Below are 16,865 nucleotides of genomic sequence, written 5' to 3' on the forward strand. Positions count from 1 at the left end.
GACATCTCTTGTGGTTTGCTTGATCTCTCTACTGAATCCTACGAGTGGGGTGACCTTACCCCGTTAGTGTGCTTTCTTCCAGTCCCATGTCGTGATAGGCGGACTGGAAGATGATGTTACTAGAGCTCCCGTTGTCTACAATATCCATTTTCAGTTAATTAATCATCTTTTCTATTTGTTCTTCCCATCGTCATCTCCTCAACCTATTTTTGGGTTATTAGTGTAGTGACAACGATTGGTATAGATTTCTGACTATTGGTTTTAAATTCATTTTCTCCTTCTCAAAGTAATACTCTCTTATACTTTTGTATGAAATAAAACAACAAAGACGGTGATGAAAGTTTCAGACTTTCGAGGAAGAGAGGAGATATACAAAACTGGGCTTCTTCAATTGAACCAGTAGCCTCTTTTATATTTGTCAATTTATTTGATTTGATTTGATTTTTGTTTATTTAATTTTCCTTTTTCAGATTACTATCGGGGTGTTTGATAGGTTCGTAGCCTTTTTTTAGAAAAAGACAGTAAGTCTCCACAAATAGATTGACCATGGAAACACTAGTGTAAATATTTTTACATTTTTCTTTCAGTTAAGATGAGAAGTTTCAGTGTTACTTTTTTGGTTTATTATGGACATACATCAAAGAGAAAAAAAACTAGCTCAAGCATATTAAGAAACATAAAGATGGCATATCAGTCGTGCTATATGGACAAAATAAGGTAATACTGTTAATGGAAGTATTTTAACTTACTGTCGTTGTAATTTTCTAGATATACTATTCAGCGAATCTTACATCCATGAATTGTACTCTTAATACATATGTAAATTAAGAAATTATTTACCTGTAAGTAGTACTAGATCAAACACTAGTTATTTAAATAAAACTAGGTGTCTTCTTGCACCATGTGCACTGCACCATGTGCACTGCACCATGTGCAGTAGAAAAATTAAAAATATTTTTTAACAGATAAATATAAATTATATTTTAAAATAAAATTTTATTAATATTATAAATTTTCTTTTTTCGTATCAATATTTTAATATAAATTTGATTTAATTAAACATAAAAACAATATTTGAGAATGTGCATGTATATATTTGAAATTATAATCTTAGATAGATTTTTCTATCTATTTATTTTAATTATATATATTAAATAAATTGTAAAAGTTGCATAATTACCAAAAATTAAAATTAATCAATATTTATAAAATTTGTAGATATATAAGAAAATAATGATTTTACGATTAGATTTTTATAATTTTCTAAAAAAATTGTATACATTTTTGAAAATTTTAGTAATAAAATTGTATAATTTTAAAATATATAATTAAATTATTTTCGAAATTTATAATGTCATATTTGAATATATTTACTTTAATGATGATTTATGAGTTATTTTCATATTCTAAAAAAAATTCCAAAAACATAAATTGAAATTAAATGTAATATATGAGTTATTACCATATTTTAAAAAGTTTACCAAAAATATAAATTAACATTAAATGCAATTGTCCATGTCATATTAAGCGATAAGACATGTCATCAATTTCAGTAGCTATGTCAAATGACATGTGGTAAATCACTTCGCAAATATAGTTTAGTGCGAGTTATGATTTTTTTCTAAAAAAGGCAAATTATTAAGTTTTTTTTATGGCTGTGTTGACAAAAAAAAAGAACTGGTCGGACTTAAAACTATATAGGCTGCTTTATTGGGTTTAGATCTGGGCCATCTGCCCGAACTGAACAAGCCCAGTGACATATATTATATATATATATAAAGAGAGAGAGAGATTAGATAAATAGACAACGACGGGAGGCACAAACCCTGAGCGAACCCTAGATGGACGAAAGCAAGCCTTTTCCGCAGTCTTTCAACATGGTTATGGACGAAGGCACATCCGATCCGCGATATACCGAAATGATTTCTAATCCGCAGTTTACTTGCAAACCCGTGCCTACGCCGGTAGTAATATTCGAAAGTAAGATCTCTCTGTATCTCTACCTCTTGCTTATAATTTTCCGGCGGGGATCTGAATTAGATTTCATCTGATAGGTCTGTCATCGTAAAACTAGTGTTTCTTATCGTCGATCTGTCATAGTAAATTTGATTTCTTTTTTTTCTTCCTTCTCCTAGTAATTGTTTAATCGTTTTCCGTTTGCAGACGCTAAGACATCTGTCTTTTGGGACATTGCTGATTACCCTATTCCTATTGGTGCCGATCCTGTATTGTTTTGTAACCGTATGAAAGACGCTCTTGTCAACAAGGGTTATAAAGGGGAGTTGTCAATCTATGTTTACGTTGATACTGGTGAATTGCTACCTAAATGTCTGGAGACCTTTGTCGAATTCGATTTCTTGCCCAAAGGTTAATGAATTGTTTTAGACACTCTTTTATTTCTCTTATTTATAGATAATCTAATATCTCATCCGTTGATAAACTTTTTCCAGGTGATGACTATGCCAGAATTTCTTCGATGTTAGTGGACATTTCTTTTTGGGCACTGTCATATCCTCACTCAAATATTATTGTCCTCTCCAAAAAAATCGTAAGAGACACGATTTTGTCTTTCGAAAGCTTGTATAATACACATGGTCTTCTCTTATCCAAAACTGAACCGCATTGGCTGGTTCCTAGTGAAAGTTCAGCCTTGTTTCTGGCAAGCCTTTTTAAAGACCAACCGGAGGCCAGCTGACAAGCTCTCAAACGTGTTCTGCCAATTAGTTGAAGCCGAGGCCAGTTGCTCCTCTTTGACCTGGAACCCGTGTATAGAATTCCCAAAACTGCTTTGTCTTGCTTTGTTAAACTGCTTTGTTAAACTGCTTTGTCTTGCTTTGTTGAACTGCTTCCCGTTTCTTTAATATGCTTCCGCTTTCGTTAAATTGCAAATGACAAATTACAATGGTTAAAAGCTATTGGAACATTCTAGTCGCCATCCCTCTGTGGCCCTATACCATTCCTCTCGATTTGCAAGTTTTATTGTCATCCGACAGGGAGTCTTATTCAATAGAGATTGAGAGATTGTTAACCAACCTTATAAATTACTACATTATATCACTCATGTGAATTTATTAAATAAAAACACTATAAAACTTATATTCAAGATAATATTTGTGTAACATGTACATAAATATATGTATATATGCTTTCGGGTATCTATTCCTAAAAATATTATGATTTGTTTTGTTTTTTACTTGATATTGTGTATTAATTTTTTTTTTCGGATATCCAATTTTTTTTGTTCGAATCAAAACAAATAACAATTGGTTCAATATTTCCGAATATTTTGTCCAGTTCTACTTTCATTCATGATTATGTCACTTAAAATATCTCAAAATGCAAATAATTACAATTTTAATATAATTTAATAAGTAATTATGTTTAGCTATTAAAAGAGATTCAACAAATAAAACTAACACATGTAACAAAAACATCTTAATTGTTTTGTTGAAGTTCTCGTCAAAAATCTTTCTTTCTTTCTCTTTTTACTTTTCATAATTGTTTTTAACTAAATAATGATTAGATACTATTAAATACTAGTTTACCTACCCTCTTAGTCTTGGGTGGTTTATGTCTATAATTGTTGTTGTACTTAAAAAAATGTGAAGTAATTATAGAGAAAGTTGGCAAAACGAATACATGTTTGATTTTGACAAATTCACTAGTGTGATATTATTATTTTTGACATAACTATAACAAGTCAAAATAACCTAAATATTTCATTAAATATGTAAATATATATTTATATTTTTTTTTGGCTAATTAATCTAAATGTAAGAATTTAATTTGAGGGTGCACTTAAGGATTTAAAAAAAAATAATAATATTTACAATAAACTTTTAAAATTTGTTTCAGACTTCAAAATAAAATTTTGAAAAAGGTTTGAGAAAAAAATTCGAATTAAAAATATATTATTTGAAAATAATATTTTTTTTATTATTTATTTGAATAATTATTTATATTTCTATATTTATACAGTTAGAGTATAAGGATCTTTTATTTCCTCAATGATTTTTTTGATCATTTTCCTGTTTGTATGTTTTTTTTTGTATAAAAACTCATTTTCATATTTTTAGAGAATTATGCATGGATTTTTATAGGAAAATATAAAATATTTCAATTACGCTAAAGAACGAATCACACGAAGATCTATAAAGATATATATGAACTTTCGAGTTCGCAACATCTATCTTGGCATAAGCCTTTTCTTCGTCCAGAGTAGTCAGTGCCAAAATGTGGCAACCTCAAGGCCTCGTACAATGAGCAAGATGAACAAGGCTCTCCCGGTTTGCAGACAAAGGACCATCACTTTCATGAACAAATTTCATCCAGTTGCCATAAGCTCCAAGGATGGATCGATCTGGCTTTGACGTAACAGCCTTCGTAGATCGACGTCGTTTTCGCTTTGGATCAATCGAGCCTGCCTGAAAAACCGAGTGTGAACTCAGAGAAACGGGAGAATCCTTAACGACTGAGGCCGTCTTTTGCTTTTATTTCGAATCGAGAATCGGAATCAAGGATGAACTCCCCGTAGCACCCTTCTCCCAGTTCGACTTAACAGAACAAAACGTTAATCTTCTCGACATCTCGTTGCGATACGGAATCCCATCCATAATCTGGCGACCAGGTGATAAGCCATAGATTTTATCCACTTTTACCATGGTTTATAAGTGTTTTAATAACCAATTACTATGTTTTAGAGTTTATTTAGTATATTTATAGGATTAGAAGTGATTTGGAAAAAAAAGATGATTTTGGAGTATTTTGGAGATAATTAGAGAGAGAATCCGAGCTGACCATCGAGCAAGACCAGTGGTCGACATTTAGAGATAAATAATCAATCGATGCACACCTTGTGACATCGATCGACAGTGAAGCGCACATAAACCCGTTTGGTTCCAGCCGACTTAGAGCCCAAAATTTTACCAAATTACAAAATTGCCCCTGGCGAGTTTTAACCTAATATTTATAGCATGCCAAAGTGTTTTAGGCAAAGTGTGCTTCTTGTTTTTATTTTCACAGCAAAGGTTTTCTAGGATTTTAGTAGAGTTGGAGAGAAGATCCAAAGAGTTTTGTGATTGGAACTCCATTATTATCTATTATCTATCTATGTAGTTTTTATACCTTGTTGTTAGGAATTGCTTAGCTATGTCTGAGTACTCCTGTTGTTAGGTTTAGGGTTTAAATAGGTTATCATGGATTAGCCCCAACTATAGATTGCTAAGTTGTGATACTCATCATTAGGATTGTCATTAATGCATGTTTCTAGTTTAGCTAGCTAGAACCTTGACCTAGGAGTTGTAGGCGCAAGTTAACACTTGAATCTCACCCTGAATCCGTCCTAATTGAGCTAGGATTGTTAGAGTAAGGTAAATTCTAATCTAGTAAGCCTAGTGAGCATTATTCAACCCGCGCGTAAACCTTGACTAAGAGAGCATTGATCGATATTCCTATAGAATAATCGATCGACAGAGCAAAAAGTGTATCGATCGATATTCCTCTAGAACGGCACTTAGATCTGGTCAATAGACAAACCTAGAAAGCGAACGCCGATCGTTTTGTTCATAAGCGTTTGAGCTCTATAATATCATGCATACAACTGTTAGGCATCTGTAGGATTATAATCATGATTACTTGAATAGAAACCCTAAGTCTAGCTATTTCATTTAAGTACCAAAAACCCAATCAAACCAATCGAGCAACTGCATTCCTCACAACCTGCTATTTACGTTTAAACATAATCAACCTAGCTTAATCACTCTTATTAGATTTATTAGGTTCCCTAGATCTTTGTGGATTCGATCCCTAATTACTATAATTAAACCTCATATTTGAGAGAGTAATTCACTCTTTAGGGAAATTTGAGTGAGATCAAATTTAAACATAATCAACCTAGAACACTGACTTTGAGAGAATTACTCGTTGATTAGGATTTTACCCACTTTTAGCCATGGTTTATAAGTGTTTAAATAACTAATTACGATGTTTTATAATCTATTTAGTATATTTATAGGATAATGAGTGATTTGGGAGAAAGTGATGATTTTGAGCATTTTGGACATAATTGGAGAGAGCATCCGAGCTGACCGTCGAGCAAGATCAATGGTCGACATTTAGAGATAATAATCGATCGATGCACACCTTGTGACATCGATCGAGGGCTAAGCGCGCAGAAGCCCGTTTGGTTCCTGCCAACTTAGAGACCAAGACTTCACCAAATTACAAGATTGCCCCAGACGAGTTTTTAACCTAATATTTATAGCTTGCCAAAGTGTTTTAGGCAAAGTCTGCTTTTTGTTTTCTTATTTTCACAGCAAAGGTTTTCTAGGATTTTAGTAGAGTTGGAGAGAAGATCCAAAGAGATTTGCGATTGGAACTCCATTATTATCTATTATCTATCTATGCAGTTTTTATACCTTGTTGTTATGAATTGCTTAGCTATGAGGGTTTAAATAAGTTATAAGGGATTAGCCCCAACTATAGATTGCTAAGTTATGATATTCATCATTAGGATTGTCATTAATGCATGTTTCTAGTTTAGCTGGATATAACCTTGACCTAGGAGTTGTAGGCACATGTTAACACTCTGAATCCGTACTAATTAGGCTAGGATTATTAGAGTAAGGCGAAAGCTGATCTAGTAAGCCTAGTGAGCATTATTCAACCCCCGGGTAAAGCTTGACTAAGAGAGTATCGATCGATATTCCTATAGAATAATCGATCGACGGAGCAAAAGGTGTATCGATCGATATTCCTCTAGAATCATCGATCGACACTTAGATCTGGTCAATAGACAAACCTAGAAAGCGAACGCCGATCGGTTTGTCAATAAGCGTTTGAGCTCTATAATATCATGCATACAACTGTTAGGTATCTGTAGGATTATAATCCTAATTACCTGAATAGAAACCCGAAGTCTAGCTATTTCATTCAAGTACCAAAAACCCAATCAAGCCAATCGAGCAACTGCCTTCCTCACAACCTGCTATTTACATTTAAACATAATCAAACTAGCTTAATCACTCTTATTAGATTTATTAGGTTCCCTAGATCCTTGTGGATTCGATCTCTAAGTACTACAATTAAACCTCTTATTTGAGAGAGTAATTCACTCCTTAGGGTAATTTTGTTCCTGCCAACTTAGAGCCCAAGACTTCACCAAATTACAAGATTGCCCCAGACGAGTTTTAAACTAATATTTATAGCTTGCCAAAGTGTGCTTTCTTGTTTTCTTATTATCACATCAAAGGTTTTCTAGAATTTTAGTAGAGTTGGAGAGAAGATCCAAACAGATTTGTGATTGGAACTCCATTATTATCTATTATCTATCTATGTAGTTTTTATACCTTGTTGTTATGAATTGCTTAGCTATGTCTGAGTAGTTCTATTGTTAGGTTTAGGGTTTAAATAGGTTATGAGAGGTTAGCCCCAACTATAGATTACTAATTTGTGATATTCATTATTAGGATTGTCATTAATGCATGTTTCTAGTTCAGCTAGCTAAAACCTTGACCTAGTAGTTGTAGGCACAAGTTAACATTTGAATCTCACCCTGAATCCGTCCAAATTGAGCAAGGATTGTAAGAGTAAGGTGAAAGCTGATCTAGTAAGCATAGTGAGCATTATTCAACCAGCGCGTAAAGCTTGACTAAGCGTCGATAGATATTCCTTTAGAATAATCGATCGACGGAGCAAAAGGTGTATCGATCGGTGATATACCATAGATTTGACCCATTTTCATCCATGGTATATACATATTTTACTATCTATATACTATATATTCTATCCTATTAGGTATGTTTTCAGGTTAAGAAGTATCTTGGAGTAAAGTGATGATTATGGAGCATTTAGGAGCTTAAATGAGATTTCATCCGAGCTGACCATTAGAGGTCGATATGAAGGAGAGACAATAGATCGATGCACATCCAGTGTCGTCGATCGATACAGAAGAGACGCCTCGACGATTGAAGATTATGATCGATCGATGTACATCATGTACCATCGATCGATGCCGAGACGCGGATGCGCGACCTAGTTGCAGCCGACTTTAAACCCAAGACTTCACCAAATTACAAGAATACCCCTGACGAGTTTTTAACCTAATAGATTATATACTTTCCTAAGTGTTTAGAGGCAAGAGAGCTTTCAGCCACCTTTTGTGTTTTCTTATTTTCAGAAGAGAGTTTTAGGAGAGAAGATCATAGCACTACAAGAAAACAGCGTAATTCTGACGGACATTCTGACGGAAAATGAGATCCTCGGAATATTCCGACGAATTTCCGAGGAAATTCCGAGAAAACCTAAAATTTGGGTTTCCTCGGAATTTCCTCGGAATATACCGATGAAATACCGAGGAAATCATATTCCTCAGAAAACATCGACGAATATCCAAGGATATATTATAGCCGTTAGAGAGCCGTTGGGGGATTTTATAAATTCCGAGGAAATTCCGAGGAAAGAGCCGTTGCCGTCGGTATTCCGTCGGAATTTCCTCGGTACTGTCGGCAGCATTTCATCTATAAATACCCGCACCCCCAACCTTTTCATTCACTCCATTTCTTCATCCTCTCACATACTATATTTACACATGAATTTGATTGAAAAAAACATGTCTTCTTCAAATTATTATCGTTCTTGGATCGATCGACCTCATTTGGATCCGAACACGAGATTGCTTACGGAAGAATACAAACGAGGTATAACCGAATTCATGGGGTTAGTTCAACGACAACCGGAAGCAGAAACAGGTATGTTAAGATGTCCTTGCTCTAATTGTAAAAATAGAAAGATTATTAAAGAGTGGAATGTTTGGACTCATCTATATTTGAATGGGTTTACACGAAGTTACAAAATTTGGTATCATCATGGAGAAACTGATTATGAATATGGTAGTACTAGCGAACCTCAGCCTGCGGTTAGGTTAGAAGAATCATATAGAATGGATGTAGATTATGGTGTAGGTACTGAGCAGATAGTAAATAATCGTTTTAGAGGGGAAGATTTACCCAATGCAGAAGCTATGAGATTTTATGATATGTTGGATGCTGGAAAGCAACCCTTGTACAAAGGTTGCAGAGATGGTCATTCAGCTTTATCATCTGCAACAAGACTGATGGACATTAAAACATATTATAATTTGGCTGAAGACTGTGTGGATGCGATTGCTGATTTTGTAAAAGGTATTCTATCTGAGGATAATGTAGCCACTGGTTCATACTACGAGGTTCAAAAACTGGTAGCTGGTCTTGGTTTATCGTATCAGGTAATAGATGTATGCAGCGATACTGCATGATTTATTGGAGGGCGGATGAACAGCGGGTTACATGCAAATTTTGTGGAAATGCTCGTTATAAAGATACGAGTGGAAGAGTTCCTGTGCCATTTAAAAGGATGTGGTATTTGCCTTTGACAGAAAGGTTGCAGAGGTTGTATCAGTCTGAACGCACAGCGCAACCAATGAGATGGCATGCAGAGCATTCAACAAATGATGAGATTAGACATCCTTCAGATGCAAAAGCGTGGAAGCATTTCCAATCAACATATCCCGACTTTGCGTATGAGAGAAGAAATGTCTACCTTGGATTATGTACTGATGGTTTCAGCCCGTTTGGCAAGAGTGAAAGACAGTATTCTCTATGGCCAGTCATTCTTACACCATACAACTTACCGCCAAACTTGTGCTTGCGACGAGAGTTTTTGTTTCTCTCAATTCTCGTTCCCGGACCAGAGCATCCTAAGAGATCACTTGATGTGTTTCTTAAGCCACTAATATATGAGTTGCAATAACTATGGGCTCAAGGTGCTGAAACATACGATGTTTCATGTAAAGAAAACTTTCAAATGCGGGCAGTACTTATGTGGACAATAAGTGATTTTCCAGCATATGGTATGTTATCTGGATGGACAACGCATGGATGGCTATCATGTCCATATTGTCAAGATAACATTGATGCTTTCCAACTAAAACACGGAAGGAAAACGTGTTGGTTTGACTGTCACAGGAGATTCCTACCACATGATCATCCATATCGTAGGAGTAGGAATTTGTTTACGAAGAACAAGAGGGTGTTTGACAGTCCACCTCCGGAAATTTGTGGGGCAGATTTGTCGACACAACTAAGAGATTTAGGTGCAGAAAGGACGCCAGACTAAGGTGGACATGTGCATTATCCGGTAGATGCTGTTGGAGAACTACATAACTGGCACAAAAAGAGTATTTTCTGGGATCTGCCATACTGGAAGGATCATCTGCTGAGGCATAATTTAGATGTCATGCATATTGAGAAGAACTTTTTTGACAATCTCATGAACACGATCCTTAACGTTCAAGGTAAAACAAAGGATAATTTGAAGTCAAGACTGGATTTAGTCGATATATGTGCTCGTTCAGAACTTCATGTTGATGAGAATGGTAGGGCTCCTTTTCCCATATACCGACTTGATGCAGAGGGAAAAGATGCGTTCTTTGATTGGATTTCAAACGATGTGGAATTTCCAGACGGTTACGCATCTAATTTGCGTAACTGTGTCGACAGAAAGGAAGGAAAGTTTATCGGCTTGAAGAGTCACGATTGCCATGTAATGATGCAGCGCCTCATTCCGTTTGCCTTCAAGGAACTATTACCACGGAATGTTCATGAAGCAATTGCAGGGATTAGTGCTTTCTTCCGCGATTTATGGACGAGATCAGTGACTCTTGAAGGTATTGAAAATTTGAAGACTAACATAGCCGTGATTCAGTGCAACCTTGAGAAGATATTTCCTCCATCATTTTTTGATGTTATGGAGCATCTTGTTATTCACCTGGCAAGAGAATTGGAACTTGGTGGTCCTGTGCAGTATAGATGGATGTATTTGTATGAGCGGTATATGTACCATTTGAAGAAGATGGTGAAAAATTATAGTAGGGTGGAAGGTTCTATAATCGCACAGATGATAAATTTAGAAACTTCAAACTTTGCCGAGTTCTACTTTCCAGCAGAAGTGCAGACCAAAAACAGAAGACCTGCTCGGCATGATGATAGAGGCGAACGGGCAACATATCATGTTACGGTTCCAGACATCTTCACAGATGTTGGACGACTTAGCGGAAAACCAAAGGACCGTCGACTTACTGAGCAGGAGCGCAGTCATTTGCAAACATATTTGCTCACCAACTGCGAAGATGTTCTTTAATATGAAAGGTAAATAAATTAGCTTACAAATTTTTATTTTAACAAGTTGAAATTTAAATCTTAATTAATTATATTATTGTCAACATATGTACAAGATTTTCATGGCAGAAAAGCGGTTCGAATATAGATACGCCACAGAGGAGGAACTTGAAGAACTGAAGCAGAGAGAATTTTCTGGATGGATGCTTACTTATGTGAGTGCTTTAAACAAATTAAAATATTATTTATCACATATTTATATTAATTCACATATATTGATATAACATATATATGTGCTATTAATAGGTGTCTGCTGGTATGACCAGAGGTGAAACATTTGACGATTGGATACGCGAGATGGTGCGTGGACCAGAGTATGTTGTGAAGTCATATCCGAGATTTTGTACTCGAGGATATGCATTCACAACTCAAAAGAGGAGACGTTCGAGTACGACTTATGATGCTGGCATTTGTTCTGCATCTGGAGATGATGTATACTACGGAAACATACGGGAGATTATGGAAATCAAGTATCCGGGCATGGTTGGATTGCGTTGTACTGTTTTTTATTGTGATTGGTACGACAAAACTCCAGATCGAGGTGTGAGAACAGATGCATTTGGTGTTACATCAGTACATTCGAGGCGAAAGTTGCAATATTATGATCCTTTCATTTTGCTTCTCAGGCCGATCAGGTAATTAAATATAAATATATCAATTATTCATAATGATTCATCATCATGTGTATTAATAACACTTATTTACAAATTAAATAATTTTTTAAATGTTACAGGTCTGTTATATCAAGTACCCCCGGGTTAGGAACAGAGATGATCCATGGGTCACTGTTACTTCACTCAACCTGAGAGGCCGAGTTCAGGGAAGTTCTGAGCTGGAAGACCCACTACAACCAAGCACATCCGGTAACTTAAATGCAGCAGAAGATTTAGTTGCAGTTGGCCTTGTAGTCGATTTAACCGACTTTGGAGATGAAGCCGTCGTTCAGCCACTGTCGGGATTCTTCATTTCCCGCTCCGGTTTTTGCTCCCGCTGCTGCACCCTCTCCCGTTGCTGCACCCCCTCCCATTGCTGCACCCCCTCCCGCTCCTCCAGTCGTTCCGGGAGTGATGACTGTTGCCCAGTTGGTTCAACAGCCCGGTCGTGAGCATCTTCCCTATCTCACTCCGTGTCCAAAGGGACGACTTCAAACATGGTAATTTAAAGTCTTTTTTTTTCCTTTCATTAAAATTTGATTCATTATTAATAATTTGTTTCTTATATTAGGTTCAACCGATCCGGGAACGGGATCAGCGCATGGATCAACAATATGATGTACTCGAACCTCAGCAAGGGATATCCGACTTTCACTCACTTCCCTGCCGAGGACCAGGAGATGTGGTTTCGTCAGTTTGCGGTAAGTATTCTAATTTTTTTACTTATATTTTTTTATCTTTAATATAAAATTTCTACAAATTATGTTTTTTTTTCAGCAAGAGTTCACCTGGAATCCCGATCACACGAACTTTATCCTTGACGCCTTCGTCCATAAAGTTATGGACAACTATGGGAAGCAGATCTACGAGTGGAAGCAGAAGTGGCTCATCAACCAGGTTTTTTTTAATTTATTAAACAATTTTTTGAATTTATTAAACTAGTTTTGGATTTATTAAACTATTTTATATTTTTTTATTAAAAGGTCCCGAAGTCGATTAACAGCACGGTCTGGGAGGAGTTGTGTGTGCATTGGGATAAGGACGAGACGAAAGCTACCTCTGTGACCAACTCCGCCAACCGAAAGAGCGATCGTGGCGGGAAGGGCATGTACAAGCACAATTTGGGTGCCCAGATTATTGCCACTCTGGGGGATCGCTTGGTAAGTTCAATCTCTCTCTTTTTTTTTTAATTATTTAAGTATTTTATTTTAATTTTTATGCATTTCTTCTAATTTCTAATGTTTGTTTAACTTTTGTTTTTTTCAAGGCGGATGAAAATGATGGCGAGCCGGTTGATGATTTCGTCCTAATGAAGACGGCGCATACCAACAAGCACACCGGGGAGATTGATGATGGTGTTGTGAGGGATGTGCTCAGCCTGATCGAAACTCAGAAGGAAGACGAAGAGACCCGTCTATCTCAGCTTCAAACCGACCTGGACGCCACTTCGACGGCTTCGACCAACTTGTCCCGGATTCGAATCAACGAAATCGTTGAATCGGTATGTTCTTTATAAAAAAGTTCAATTCATTTATTTCTTTATTTTCATTTTATCATCTTTTCTATTATTTAAATTTGTTTATTTTCTATTTCAGTCGGTTCCAAAGAAGAAGGGACGTTTGGTCGGTTTGGGTCGTCGAGCCCGGTCGGTTCCTCCTTCTGCACCACAGCCCTATGTTGATCCAGAAGTGCTTATGGACCCGTTGAAGGACAAAGATGACCGCATATCTGCGTTGGAGCAAAAGATGGCGGATCAAGAGGCGGGATGGGAGGCAACGAGGAAGCAGAACGAGCAAATGATGGAGATGATGAAGAGGATGTACCCGAACAAGCCGTTCCCGTAGTTTCTTTCTTTTTTTTTCAAAAACTCTGAATGTTTTATTTTGGTATGTAAAACTTTGAATATTATCATGTTTTCTATTTCAATTTTAATTTTATTTTTTCGAATTTCAATTAAAAAAATAAATTTTTAATTTTTTTAAAAAAATTATTTTTGGGAACATTCCGAGGAAGTGTATCCCTCGCGATATTCCGACGACAACTTCCTCGGAATTTTCCGAGGGACATATCTCCTCAGAATATCCCGACGGATACACTTCCTCGGAATATTCCGACGGCAAAGGTTTCTCGGAATATTCCGACGGCGGATGTTCGTCGGAATATTCCGATACCTCTTTTCTCTCAGAATGTTTCCGAGGACCGTTCCATCGGAAATATCCGAGGAGATACCGAGGAACAGTCCTAGGAAATGTTTCTTCGGAATGTCCTCGGAATCTTTAATTCTCGGTATTCCCTTGGAATTTTCCGAGGAAATTCCGAGGAAATTTTACTTTCCGACGAGAAATTTCCGACGACCATTCTCGTCGGTATGTCCTCGGAATAACGGTATTCCGAGGACATACCGACGAGAATGGTCGTCGGAATCCCGGTGTTTTCTTGTAGTGGTGAGAGATTTGTGATTGGAACTCCATTTGATTCATCTATTCTATTCTATGCAGTTTTCATTTACATTTTGTGTCATGAAATGCTTAGCTATGTCTGAGTAGTTCACTTGTTAGATTCAGGGTTCAAATAGGTTAGAGGGATTAGCCCCAACTATTGATTGCTATGTTGTGGTATTTATTGATAGATTGATCTTAATGCTTGTTCTAGATTAGCTACCTAGAATATTGAATCTAGGAATCTGCATGAGTCAAGCAACCTTGACCATCCAGTCCTGAATCTAATCTGTCAGACTAGACGATAGGAAAAAGTCTACCGCTGAACCAGGAAGCTAGTGGTCATTATCAACTTGCGCCTAGGGCTAAACTAGAAGCATCGATCGATACTGTCTTCTGACAATCGATCGATCTTGCGAAAGGTGTATCGATCGATGCCCCTATAGGACCATCGATCGACACTTTCTTGTGGTCAAAAAACGACAGTTGAGATCCAAGATCTAGTTAGTTAACTAGTGAAACATTGCCATTGCTGATCACTGTGTTAAGGGGTTGAGTTCTAACATATAATGCAAGCAACTGATAGGCATCTATAGGATTATAATCTCCAACACCTGAATAGAAACCCTGCATCTAATATCTTTCCAATAAGTTACACCCCCAATCATCTTGTTAGTCGAGCAATAGACTTGCTCATTTAGGATTGCTATTTACTTTTAAACCAATAAATAACAAAAACCTTAGAATTAATAATCATGTAGATTTAATAGGTTCCCTAGCTCCTTGTGGATTCGATCCCTAAGTACTACAATTGAACCTCTTATTTGAGAGAGTAATTCACTCCTTAGGGTAATTTGAGTGGTATCAATCGATATTCCTCTAGAATCATCGATCGACACTTAGATCCGGTCAATACCCAAACGTAGAAAGCGAACGCCGATTGGTTTGTTCATAAGCGTTTGAGCTCTATAATATCATGCATACAACTGTTAGGCATCTGTAGGATTATAATCATGATTACCAAAATAGAAAATCTAAGTCTAGCTATTTCATTTAAGTACCAAAGACCCAATCAAACCAATCGAGAAACTGCCTTGCTCACAACCTGCTATTTACATTTAAACATAATCAACCTAGCTTAATCACTCTGATTAGATTTATTAAGTTTCCTAGCTCCTTGTGGATTCAATCCCTAAATTTGGCGCCGTTACCGGGGAGCTTTGATCGCCTATAGATATGGTCTGATTTTGTCTTGGTTACTTCTTTAAATCACTTTCTGACATAAATTTTTTCTTGTCTTTTCAGGTACATGCCTAACAGTACCAGAAGCAACAAGGAAACACCACTACTATTCTCTTCAGATCCTGCAAGCTGGGAACGTTCGATCCGCAAAGGAAGACGCTTTCATTGATCGACAACAACACTAGTTCATCGCTCGACACTCTCCAACCACCGTTGACCCAAACACCAATTTCGTCGACGGACACTCGCTCACCACCATCGACCGAAGCAACTCTTTTGTCGACCGATATCCTCCATCCACATCGATCGATACTTCATCCCAAAAATTGATCGATACTGAGCCGCGAGACATGGTTGCCACTTTAGTTCTTGTGCGAGATGAGAATGGAGACCTGCATGACCTGGAGGGTCATCTGCGTAATGCAGCAGGCCAGCGGATAGATGCTCAGGGGACTGTAATCCATGAGCCCGATACTGATGCTACAAGAGCTGCTCAGCCTGTAGATGAGGCTGCTCGACCCATAAAGTTTGCTGATTACAACCGTACAGATCAGTTCTATCCCAACAGATCAGCTATTCATCCTCCAACTATCCAGAAAGGCGATTTCGAGTTGAAGCCACGGTACTACACACTCGTGGGACAGACACCCTAATGTGGGATATCTCACGAGCATCCTATGGACCAACTGGAGAGGTTTGAGGATCTTATATCTGCTATCAAAGTCAATGGAGTCCCTGAGGACCACCTATTCTGCAAGCTCTTCAAGTACTCACTTGCTGGAGAGGCTTCGCATTGGCTTAAGCAGTTACCACCAGGATCCCTTACATCCTGGGCCAACATCAAGAATGCATTCCTGCGTAACTTCTTTGATCAGGCACATGCTGAAGACTTGAGGAGCAAGATTGCTACATGAGCCTACAAAGTCATTTAGAAGTTCTGGATCAGATTCAAGTCCTACCAAAGGGATTATCCAAACCATGGATTCAATGAAGTATAGCTGCTCAGTAATTTCTTCAGAGGCATCAAAGCACAGTATCAGATGGCTCTTGATGCATCTAGCGAAGGGAATTTCAACACTAGAAATCTAGATGAAGCTGTGAGACTTATTGAGAACTTGGTATCCATCAATAACACCAAGAACACTGATTTTGAGAGGAGGAAATCTGCAGCCATCCTTGGGAAGGTGCAGATGGATGAGGTGAAAGCAAAGCTGGACAGTCTTCACAAGCTTCTCAGGAAGTAGGCTTGCTTATTGGAGGATGCAGATGCTGTAGTTACAGAGGGTAGAGCAGAAGTAAAGGAGGATGTGAACTTCATC

General features: G+C 37.1%; 1 protein-coding gene and 1 long non-coding RNA gene across 3 annotated transcripts; both read left to right on the top strand.

The window, feature by feature from the left end:
• The first annotated feature begins 1,786 nt into the window (after positions 1-1,786).
• On the top strand, positions 1,787-2,882 carry LOC125603959. 2 transcript variants are annotated; one of them, XM_048774644.1, is made up of 4 exons: positions 1,787-1,980; positions 2,164-2,367; positions 2,451-2,548; positions 2,638-2,882. In XM_048774644.1, the coding sequence occupies exons 1-4, from the start codon at positions 1,842-1,844 to the stop codon at positions 2,638-2,640; spliced, it is 444 nt and encodes a 147-aa protein (XP_048630601.1). In that variant the 5' UTR covers positions 1,787-1,841; the 3' UTR covers positions 2,641-2,882. The 2 variants fall into 2 exon arrangements, with proteins under 2 accessions (XP_048630601.1, XP_048630600.1); XM_048774643.1 differs by having other exon boundaries at positions 2,451-2,882.
• An 8,977-nt stretch (positions 2,883-11,859) lies between these two features.
• Positions 11,860-13,491, top strand: LOC125603960. Its single transcript, XR_007335845.1, has 3 exons — positions 11,860-12,567; positions 12,644-13,367; positions 13,462-13,491. It is a non-coding gene; the product is annotated as an uncharacterized LOC125603960 (long non-coding RNA).
• The last annotated feature ends 3,374 nt before the right edge of the window (positions 13,492-16,865 follow it).

Source organism: Brassica napus, unplaced genomic scaffold, assembly GCF_020379485.1.
Source record: "Brassica napus cultivar Da-Ae unplaced genomic scaffold, Da-Ae ScsIHWf_435;HRSCAF=666, whole genome shotgun sequence".
NCBI classification, from domain to species: domain Eukaryota; kingdom Viridiplantae; phylum Streptophyta; class Magnoliopsida; order Brassicales; family Brassicaceae; genus Brassica; species Brassica napus.